We start from the raw sequence: 11,669 nt of genomic DNA, 5'->3' as shown, positions 1-11,669 counted from the left end.
GTGTGTTTTGAGGTGGATAGGAAAGGTTCAGATGATGGTAAAGAACTGAAAAACCAGTGGTGTACCAAATTCTGATTTTTCTCTATTCTGGTTTGAAAGATTATTTCTCACACTGTCTTATCGTCCCTAGATAAGTCATACGAGATTAGGTTATTTGTATTGACATCCCTCAAATGAATCCTGAACCTGAATTAAGATGAAATAGTTTGATGGGAAAATATTCTTAGTCATCAACCACTTTTCAACCATTCAAAATTTCTTTGACATTAAGTAACAGCTGAAGACTGTAAAGCTGCTTTAGCTGTTTCAAAGCAGAAGTTTACACTTACCGTTGTCAGAGACTGACAGTGTTCTAGTGCACCGCTCCATTCTGGCCCAGGTATGACCGCCACTCCAGGTGGTAGCCACTCCCCAGCTCTTGGGCCAGTGCCCATGCCAGTGAGCGGGCCCGCCGCTTCCTCTTCTCCCCTTCTCGTCGTTTGCCCGAGCGCCCTTTCTTCTTCTTCTTCCCGGCAACTTTTAGTGCACCTTCCTTATACGTCTGAGACTTGTTGGTCTCCTGTGGTAGATTGGTGCCCTCCTCATCCTCCACGCGAAAGCTGATGGGAAGGTTCTTGGTGCCCCCTGCAGGTTTTGGGTGGATGGTGCCTGGGCTAATACCCATGCCCACACCCAAAGGTATACCAACAGTATTTCCACCACCACCACCACTGCTGATGCCACTGCGCACGGGCAGTTCGCGGATCTCGGCTGTGTGTACCTCGTCCAGCAGTTCCTGCAGCCACATACGTCGCTTCTGGTCCTGGAGCGTCCGGCCTTTATCATGCATCAGCTGAGCATGGGTCACAGAGCGCTTTCTGTATGGACACAGAGAAGAGAGACGGAGAGAAGGTTAAAGAATGAAAAAAAAAAAAACTCTGTGGTATTATGACTCTTTCTGTAAAGTGAACAGCATTCTTGACCCTAGCACAAAGCTATCGCAGTTTTGCGTTTGTTCATCCAGTTCTGCTGACATTAGGTTATGACAGAGTTCTCTTCAGCATGATGGGATTCCCAGAAAGTCTTTCAAGTCTAGGACTCAGCATGGCATGTACTGTGTCCAAAAATGTACTGTTCATAGACCATGCAAGTGTTTGTTACTCATTATTTTAAACCCCAGCTCCCCCTGCATATTCACTTAAAGCTCCACACTCTGCATTGCAACAAAAGAACCCCATAATTTGATCTAAGCTCCTTCACCCTGTCAATTCAATGTGCTTTTACATAATGCAATGAAGGTTTGGGAAAAACTGGCTTTCTTCCAAGGGCTTGCTGGTTCCATATTTGCCCAAAAGGGCCTAAAGTTTCACGTCTCTGCATTTTACCTAAATAAATCCAAGGTGATGATGTGGAACACTTTCAGCAAAGCCACTGATGCGTTGGACTGCATTTCGGGCATGCAGAAGGTTTTAACAGGGTTTACATAAACTTTGTGATATCTGGTGGTCTGGAGTGAGATTTTTCTGAATGTACATTGTCAAGCCAGCAGGTGGAGACATAGTCCTGACTTTCTGGTCTCTTGCACACACCTGATCATCTTAGGCCCGAATCAGGTTCACTCAGGACTCCAAAAAAAAAAAGTATCTCAGTTTCTTATTTTTTTGTGCATCAACATTTTCAGGAAGGGTCCAATTTAATAATTGTGAAAAGCTGGTAATTCACACAAACTTATTGAAAGATTTATTGCTACAGTTATTATTAAGCAACATTTGTTTAAAAAATTCTTTTAATAAACAATGATGTTGCGTTTTGTTTTAAATAATTTTGCTTTCAGATGGAAGTCCAAGTTCTTTTACCTCTGACGAATGACAGCTTCTACAGAACTGAAATCCTACTGCAATGGTGTTTAGATTTAGAGACTGGGCACACTGTCCAAATGTCTTGAAACAATTACATATATCACAGAGCGGGTGTCTTGTGTGTGCCAAAATAAAGCATAATTCAGTGTTATTTTAAAATGTTCACCTTTTCACTTTGAGATTGGTGATATTTTGTGGACCTGTTTTCACGCTGTCTTGTTGAAGCCCCTTTGCTTGATCCACTAAGTCATCATTAGGTGGCAGTAGACAGGAATCAATGATTTTGTCAGTCCAAGGCATGTCCTGTCATGTCTGAACTTCCCTCAAATAGACTGCAGATAGTAATGTTTATCCTCTACAGAATAATACTCATTTCAAGATCACAGAACAGTGGGCCATCTCCAATGGACGTCATTGTCTTTTTTGTGTCTTGCTTGAAAGGTAGGTACATTTTTCATGGCTTGAATGCCCGAAGTTTGTCAAAACTGCCAAAGCTTGACTCCTGAATCCATGAAAACTAAATCGGGCAGTCAAGCTGCAACATGATTCATAATGGAGCGAATATTGTCTTTTTCCACTCTTGTTAAACTGATACATAAGATTGTCCCTTGCCAAGGTGCTTCAGATGAGTTTTCCTTTCTTCGGAAAATACGCTTATCCCCCTCCAGCGTCTCCTAAATAATGCTTGCTGTCACAGCAGCGTTTGTGTTGCAGGGGAAAAAAAGCCTTTGCTGCTGTCATTTCTAATTATTTTCCAAATATTTCAGACAGATTTATGAGCCTGAAATGTCCTATGAGTGCAAACCGTTCGTATAAAAGCCAAAAAGCCAGTCATACCGTGTCCATAGATAGCTTCATGGATTGAAATAATATGACAAAGTCACAGCATAAAACATAAACTTCAGAGCTCTACCGAGAGAACCGGACAAGAAGCCATTGTTTTCTATATCATATTAAACTTTCTTCACTGACCACCAGCACAGTCAAAGAACAGACACTCGTCAATCTTACAGAGAATGTGTTACACAGAACACTGAAAAATACACAATTGTGACCTCTGTCAGAGTTCCTTTAGTTTTATAGGTCTCATTTTATATGCTGTTGATTGATCTCAAATTTTCAAATGGCTTATTTGATTCAGAAAATGCTCCACATGAAAGAAAAGGGAGAAATGAAGGTGACACTTGTCAGGATTAAAAAAAAGGAATCCCGCAAAAGAACTTCGGTAAGGAACGAAGCATAGAGAGAGAATTTCGATTAAAATAAAGGACAAATGTCGTATTAATGGAAGACAAAATGCATGTAAGAGAGTAACGAGTAAAAGAGAATTGAGATGAGCCTGACTTAGCTCTGGTCCGGAGGGGACGTTGAGTACAGTGTTATTACTACAGGTACTGAGCACAGTGGAGAACTGGTCTTGGTTTCCATCCGTGTCCTGCTGCTTTAATTTATTAAGAAACTAGGCTGGTCTAAGAACAAAGATCAGAGAACTCACTTTCGGATTACACTCAAACATGAAACTGTGAGATGTGATAAAATACTCTAATAACACGTGACTGAAACGGCTTCATTCTGAGACAGAGAGGGTCTATGTGCCCTGCCCTTTTTTTCGGGGGTCTGAAAATCAGTGGTATCACCTGAATAGTGGTCAAGAACCATTTTTGGTCTTACAGGCAATACATCAAGAGTCAATGTGTGGTGCATGGACTGTTTTAAAGCTGAACTCACATTTGATGAGAGGAGGAAGATTACATTAAAAGTACATTAAAAGTTTAGCTGTGGGAATCAATGGGAAATTAAAGTAGATTAATTTTAAAGTTGAATTTGTCATATGTTGCTATTGTTTGGAGTGCAAATATCCAAGGTTTAACAGATAAGTCATTAAACTGAAAAAGAAATTGTTAGCAATTTTCTGTTAGAAAAAATATTCAAATGATTTTCTCTATTTGTCTTGTATCAATAAGTAAGTGTGTGAGTGCTGAGTGAAACCTAACTGAATTTCTTTCAAAACAATTGTTGGAGTCATTATTCATAATTAAGATATGTAGATAGAGTTTTTCTTTCTGTGCACAGGGCATCTTTAGTCATGTAGATTTCTCCAGGAGTGCTCAACTTTGCAAAAAAATTAAGGGTAAAAGTCAGCGCGTAAAGCAATTGTCCCGTTTTTCAGTACTTTCAGTATTTTTCAGTACTTTCAATAAGCACACACAAACAGGGAATTAAAAGTCAGTACATCCTGAGCTGGCGTGTATCCATTAGTTAATTTTTGGCCTACCGGAAGAGAATTGTTTCTCTGTGTTCTGGAAGAGAGAGAAAGGGAGAGGGACTGACTATGCACCACGTTTATCCTTCACCACAATACTTTGTTGAAAGATTTGAAAGTGAGTCAGTTTAAATGTTGATGGGAAGCATAATGCTCCATAGAAGACTATAAAAACTATCGGTTTCATAGTCCTCTTAGCTATGAACCTCCTGTTTGAGAACTTGTTTGAATCATATTGAAATGATGCATCAAAATCTATCATAAGCATGACAAAATTACAAATGGCTTTAATCAAGATTTTATCATATTGTAAGAAGTTGCGAATGTGGTACAACGCTCAAAGTGGCAATGAAAATGGTGTGTCACAAAGGCTTTATAGATGTGTAATCAGTGATGTTTTAACAGCTCAGACAACCCCAAGCTTCAAGGGTAGAAGATCAAATTAAATGTCTCCCGGGTGACCAGTCACAGAAAATTAACCTATAACTCTTAACAGACTTGGTCAAACATTGAAGATGTCCCCAAATTCTTTCACAACTCTTTCACAATTCTCAGATTATCTGAAGAATAATGGTAAATTGCCCATAAAAATACTTTTAGGTAAACCCGTACTCTCTTTATGAGAGGTTGAGAGCCTGAATACAAATATAACAAAAAGTCCAATATTGTTAGTAAAAACTGGAAAGCCTCATTAATCCATTATAGTCATCAGAATTATATTTTTAGCCCTGTTAATCAGATGACACACTGTGGATTTTTTTTTACAAACTCAGGCACATTACTCTGTAATAGCTTATCCCTTCTGTAGGACCCCATACTGTATCAACCAACAATCTACATTGCCACAGGAAATATGTTTCAGATGGGATCTCTGTATATTCAGAGCATATGCATCCTGTTAAGAAACTCATAATACCACAAACTATCACACGGGTGTGGTTACGTATAAGACCCATGGAAGTCAGTATTACCAGGATATTTGTGCCATCTCTCTCTCTCTCTCTCTCTCTCTCTCTCTCTCTATCTCTCCCTCTTGCTCTCCCTCTCTTTCTTTCTTCCTCTCTCTCTCTCTTTCTCTCTCACTCTTCCCCACATCCTCACAGAGGCTCTCTATGGCTTCATTAAAAGCTGATTTGAGCAGAGGTGAGCGCCACTGGCAGCGCGGACGCATGTCCAAACATTGCGGAGAGATTAGCTTTCCAAAGGGAAAAGCTCTCAGCGCATGTTTTCGCATTCAAGGCCCGCTCAAGGGGCTTCGAAGACTTGAAAGCAGGTTTACACTGCTAGGCATAATATACTTTCAGCAGGAGGGCTGCGTTTTGCTTGGTCCATCGCCTAGCAGTGCATCAGCATTATTTGCTGCTGCAACCCCCCCCCCCCCCCCCCCCCCCACCCCGCCTACTCACTTTACCCCCTTTAAGACGCCTCTTCATTCGAAAACGGACACCAACCTCAGTCCTGGTGTGCGGGAAACAAAGCATAGAGTTTTGTTTGCACCCAGTGTGGAAGGTGATGGGTGACCTGGCAAAGATGCCTGAGGATGGCAGGGCCATGAACAAGGGCATTTCTGTTTTTAGCAGGTGGTCCACGGACCTCTGCCTGCTGGCTCTGACTGGTTGGAAGGGTGGAGGGGCAGACACGGGAGGTAGACTTAGACATCCTGAGCAATACTAGAGCAGTGCGGGGGAGACACAGTATGAGTCGGGACGGGTGTGGAGGGGGTAAGAACTCCTGACTCCTCACTGCAGTGCTCCATCATGCTGAGGGATTTTTCCCCTAACGCTTTAAGTAAACACGCAGGTGGGCGCAGACTATCAAAACAGCTGCCGGCACGTTTCCCAAATGCAGGCATTTTCCAGCCTATTAGAGGCTACCCACTTGCTCTCACAACACGTAATGCATTATTATTATTATTATTATTATTATTATTATTATTATTACTATTATTATTATTATTATTATTATGAACATTGCTCCTTTTTTATTTCTAAAATATATGCTTCAAACTTTTGCTTCTCTACATTTTTAGTATTTAATTTAACTTATATTTAATTTCATTTAATTTAACACACACACACACTCTAACAATTCCAAAATTATGTTGCCAGTGTATCTCAGGATTTAAGATACAATATGACATAAAAAATTGCACTTACATTCTGTTGCTGAGAGCATCAATGGGTCTTCCATAGTGTGGAACAGGAGAACACAATAAGAACACAGCAAAGCACCACTGCTGTAACAATCTCCTGGAGCAAAACATTATTGCACTAGTTTTCTGAAAAAGAAAAAAAAGGAAAACAGGAAAAAAAATCATTATTTAAAGAACACAACACTTCAATAATTGTACGATATACACACTAACCTGTAATAACATGATAATTTCATTAATCATGTGTTCCATTATTTAATAGTTTGTTAGCTGATTAAAACTGCATGATTATTTCTCTGTCCAAAAACAACAGCAATACAGAGAATTCAATTTAAAAATTGGCAGGTTAATCATTGTTAAGCTATTTCTGGTCTATAAGTGTAAACAGACAATGAAACTATTTATTTAAACCACTAAATAAATGATTGTCCTGTTTTTTCGTACTACACATGTTTCTCCCAGAGAACAAGGCATGCCAGTTCAGACTCTATGACTGCGATGCTTATTTAACTTAAACCAGTCCAGCATGTTTTAGAGCAAAACGAGAATTCCAGCAAGTCCACACTTAGCCACAACAAAACCCAACTCAGCTGGTGGAAACCAACAACCAAGAAAAAAAAAAAAAAAAGGACCAACAGAGAGAACACTTACACTCCCCAAAGCGATGTCCGTTCCACAAAAGTCTCCGGTCAATTCTGTCCTTGCAGCCCCCAAAAGAGAGCGTGTTTTCACTAAGTTTCCGGGCTGCTACGAGACAAATAAACAAAAACAAACAAGCAAAACATAAAAAAAATAAACAAAGACCGCTCAGGTCAATCCAGGTGATGATACCCCTAAAGGAACTTGCTAACTCGGTTGAAGCGTATAAAGTAGTTCTTCGGAGCTTCAGGACAGTCCCAAAAAGAAGCAAATCCAAAGTCCTCTCTTTTGTGCCTTATCTCCTGATGACTTTTCTGTCCAACTATCTCCAAAAAGTCTTTTTCTTTTTTGTTAAATTGTGGAATGTAGGAATGAAAAACAAGTTTAAAAGACGAAGAAGAGTCCAAGTGACACTTTGCAATGCGCTGATTGATGAATGAGTGTGTGAGCTGTGCTCCAGGTGTAGTTGGTTGCTCTAAGGCAGCTTCTCTTATTCTGCTGCTGGAGGCAGGGCTCCAGCCTGTTATAGAGGCTGTGGGACCGGCCGAGTGAGTGATGGGAAAGAAGTTTGGAGCATACCGTCTCCCCAGGTTGGGAGTGTAGGAGGAGGGGGGAGAGAAAAGGAGGGAGATAGACAGGGAAGGAAGGGTGGGGGTTGGGGGTCACACACAAACTTTCTGCCTTTGTGTGGGGAACTTGTACGTGTGTGTGTGCGTGTGTGCGTGTGTGTGATGCATGTGTGTGGGGAGGGGGGTACGTGAAAGAGAGACAGAAAGAGAGAGAGAGAGAGAGAGAGAGAGAGAGAGAGAGAGAGAGAGAGAGGCCAGCAATGGCAAGAAGGTGGCGCCCAAGCAGCACTTCACAACAGACATGAACACAGAGAGAGACTCCCAACCGGGAGCATCAGAAAAGCATAGGAAGGTGTGGTCTATGTGAGTGTCTGTGTCTGTGTATCTGAAAATGTGCTTCTTTGTATGTTGACCAAGGCATGCAAAGTATCATTTAACCATACAGTCCAGTATTCTATCCCGTAACATCACAAAGTCCCATGAATGTTCACCCTTTCTAAATGTGCATTGAACGCCCGATCTCATGGACATGCCTCAAGGAAATTCACAACATTCTTTACACCCCAAAGAGGCAATTTCATGCAAAGTGATAAACTGTACTTGGAGTCCAATGGGCCCAGATACAAAGCAGTAACCCAGTTTGTTAGAGGTAAATGAATTTTTTCTTTCTTCTCACCTAGTTATTCATAGAAAAGACCAGAGAGCCATTTGTCACAATCTAATATTATTTTTTCATATATATTCAAGCCCTCTAATACATTCAGATGAATTGAGACAAAGTTAGGTTTATTACTTAAGAAAACTTGGCAAACTTGGCTTATGGTCTTATTAAAACATATAAATTGTGTCAGAACTTCATTCTGAAGACCACATCTGAATCCCCCCCTGCCCCCTTTTCTCTCTCTCTCTCTCTCTCTCTCTCTTTCTCTCTCTCTCTCTCTCTCTCTCTCTCTCTCTCTCTCACACACACACACACACACACACACACACACACAGGGATGGTATGTAATGACCAGATTACTCTCCCTGCCCTTCTCTTCCCTTCACCTTTTTTTGTAACAGATAAGGAGTTAACACAGTAGTTGTGTTGTATTCAGTCAGCACTCAGGATTAGGATTGCCAGTGTCAGTTTCTCATCCTTTGAAACCAAATCTGCTGACATTTTCAGCTGGTAGGAAGTCAGTTTGTCCAAAGGTCTCTAATGTGATGCCATGTGACAACCTAGACAGGTGCCTTTCCAGGGTTGTAGCTGTGACTCAGGGCAATGGCTGGCCTTTCTTATTTCAGACAATACTGTTCCTCACATTCAAGGATGTCACTCAGTCACCCTCATCCAGGATCACAACCAGCCCTAGGCCTTTGCCACTTTGGATGCACTTTGGAGATCTGCAGTATCATCCAGCTCAAGCAAGACTCATGACTTCAGTAGACCCTGTTGGACCTCTCCAATGTCTTCAGCTATAAGACTTCACTCAGTGAAGTCATAACACCAGCACTTTGTATGTGTCTCCAGATCTCTGGTATTCAACTCTGCAGCTCTAAAGTATAACATTAAAACTGGTTTACATAGAATTGTCTGATACTTGGAAAATTTCAATTACGTATTTCCCTCAACAATTTTTTTCAGAGGTGTAGGGTCTTAGCACTGCAAACAGAAACGAGCTCTTCCTAGCTCAAACATACTCCAGTGCATGGCCCTTTGGATTTGGAGGCTGTTTATAGGAAACATTCCTCCCTCACCCTGTAACCCAGCTGGAGAGATACCTTAGCACTCTGATGAGGCTTTGGCAAAGAGTCACCATCTTGCTCAGCAGAACGCCCTCAAGGACTCCATATTTCCTTCATCATGTCTTTTTGGAAGTTTTCTTATTGTTCTAATTCTGTCTTTTTTGTTGCCTAAAAACAGCTGGGACATGTTGGTGACATTTCAACTCTTGTCAGTCATAAAGGGGGAATATTCACCACAGCTTTTGTTGCACTTCCTGTTTTTTTTTTCTCTCTCTCTCTTCCTCTCGCTCTCTCTTTTTTTTTTTTTTTTTTTTTTCTGGGAGCAAGACAGTCTTCCCCCCCATGCCTGCATCTGAGGTTAACTAAGGAGAGAGGTCTTCACTGGCCTTTCTTAATGATGGAATGTGTTGAAATCCTGGAACCTTTATCCAATTTTTCCTGCTTTAATCAGTCTGGGTTGTAATAGCTAATTCGATCCACCCACCGTCAGCCTTCCCTGTCTGAGGAATCCTGAGGCACGGAACACAGAGAACAGCATAATATGGCTCAGGATTAGCCCACCTTATTTTTCCAAATGTTTAGCTAACATTGTGGATGGTTTCCAAGTTTCTCAAATAGGGCAACATTCTCCAAGCAGCTGCAACATCCCATGAAAAGAATAACTATTTTGCTTGTGGAGGAAAAGCCATTATATATGAGGGTCTCACGAGCTTAGGGGAGTCTGTGCTTGCGCGTGGACGGGGCTGAGTATCCGTGGTTTGTTAGATTTAATTGGGTGCCTGACTAAATGAGAGACCGCCTAGAATAAACAATTTCAGCTAAAGCTGTTCCTAGCCTTTATATTTCACTTAGGTTATGCTTTAGGTTTGGTTTAAAATCTATCTTCATATATAAAAGATTTTTTTTTAATTCATCGTGTCATTATAGTCCCTGTGACCGTCATTAGGATAAGCGGCTTTGAAAGTGAGTGAGTGAGTGAGATTGTCATTATAGTATAAAATTAAGTGAAGACACAATGAACCATTACTCTTTGCCCTTACAAGAGCAGTCTTCTCATGATGTCTAATATTTTTTATGTTTTTCTCTGATTTGAGCATTTATTTACATATTTGTTTAGTGAGATTCCCTGAATACAATGTACTTGTATCACAATGCAATACAAATCATTCAGTGTGATTAAATGATCTGCACTGCTGTCTTTCATGTTAGTCTCCCACCCACGCTGGCTTCAAGGAAATTCTTGGAATTCTTTGCCGATGATATTGCTGGCACATGGTACAGATACCTTCATAAAGAAGGCAAAGCAAGCACTGCTGTGTCGATCAGTGGTGGATCTTCCCCACCCCACCCTCAGCAATTTGTCTAAGCGACATAAGATGAAACTTCATTTGGTGACAAAGCAGCATTTGCTGAGGATTACATTGACTCTTTCAGATTGCAGTTGTTAATGATTAATTGAGTAGTTGGATTTTTATTGATAAAGTATAAATATCTCAGAATGTATCACATTTAATACAATGTAAATTTAAGTTGAAGACTGTTAACAACAAGGATCTTATTTCAGCTGAACTTTAGTTCATCTGATCATTTTTTATCTCATCCTTAGTTTCCTTATGCTTGTTTTAACATCTCATTCATGTTTGGAATTCTTCAAGAGCAAACCACAGTCCAAGCGAACTGTTAGAAAGCAGGCTGCAGTCCCAGTGAAGAGTTTCTATACTTTCTTCAATTTACTCACTTTGGAATGGATGACCTCCGTTGATCAAATTCTAAAGAGCAACATTTAGGCAAATATATTTACAAAACCAGGGGGTTACAGCCTGTTGTGAACATCATTAATCACTCACTGCTAGTCACCATGTGTTCTGTATTTGGTGACGTAATACACCTGAATGCACTTTTTTTCTTCAATGGATTGCAGTCATTAGCACCAGTATAATAACAAACAGACTCAACTGTTCACCCAACAGACTTTGTTTGTATATAAAAGAACTTAATTTTGATGATAAAAGATTTGCCTCCAAGAAAAACACTTTCCCCAAGAGTCTGCAAATTAGCAAAGATCCCCCTATTTTATAAGCCTCTTGCTTTATAATTGTTCCTTCTTAGATAAAGAGAAATTTTTTAGACTGCTCACTTCTGTTCACCTAAAGTCTACCTGCCACCATTTACAGCTCCTGTGGTCCACCCTTTACTTATATAAGGCTTTCACGTTTGGAAGGAAAAAAAGACCTCATACGAGTCCACTCTGCAAAGTCTACTTTACCTGCATATAAACAGGTGAAAAAAACTCTTTCCTGGCAGGCGGTGGGGCAGGTGGGGAGTGAGCCAGGAAAGCTGTTTTAGATTCATCGAGAATTGCTGGGTTTTGGCAGCAAGGTACATATACAAAACAAATGTCCACTTTTAATCTTACAACTTTTTTCCCCCTCATCCCTCTCTCTCTCTCTCACTCTCTCTAACTCTCTCTCCCTTTGAAA

At 40.6% G+C, this 11,669-nt stretch overlaps 1 protein-coding gene across 1 annotated transcript; it reads right to left on the bottom strand.

Annotated features, from left to right (window-relative positions):
- Positions 1 to 352: 352 nt before the first annotated feature.
- On the bottom strand, positions 353 to 6,364 carry pthlha (parathyroid hormone-like hormone a). Its single transcript, XM_030787771.1, has 2 exons — positions 6,258 to 6,364; positions 353 to 857 (listed from the first exon to the last, which is right to left on the bottom strand). Exons 1-2 carry the CDS (start codon positions 6,362 to 6,364, stop codon positions 353 to 355), a joined length of 612 nt encoding a protein of 203 aa, XP_030643631.1.
- Between the last annotated feature and the right edge of the window lie 5,305 nt (positions 6,365 to 11,669).

This window comes from Chanos chanos, chromosome 1 (assembly GCF_902362185.1).
Source record: "Chanos chanos chromosome 1, fChaCha1.1, whole genome shotgun sequence".
Lineage (NCBI taxonomy): Eukaryota > Metazoa > Chordata > Actinopteri > Gonorynchiformes > Chanidae > Chanos > Chanos chanos.
The sequence above is the reverse complement of the archived record's forward strand: the minus strand, read 5'-3'. Positions and strand labels throughout refer to the sequence as shown.

What these genes read in the sequence shown, in the direction of transcription:
- pthlha (XM_030787771.1), bottom strand. Translation starts at nt 6,364, where the DNA reads ATGTTTTGCTCCAGGAGATTGTTACAGCAGTGGTGCTTTGCTGTGTTC. An exon ending in GATGCTCTCAGCAACAGAAT is followed by an intron (nt 858 to 6,257) that starts GTAAGTGCAATT and finishes GTGTCCATACAG; the next exon opens with AAAGCGCTCTGTGACCCATG.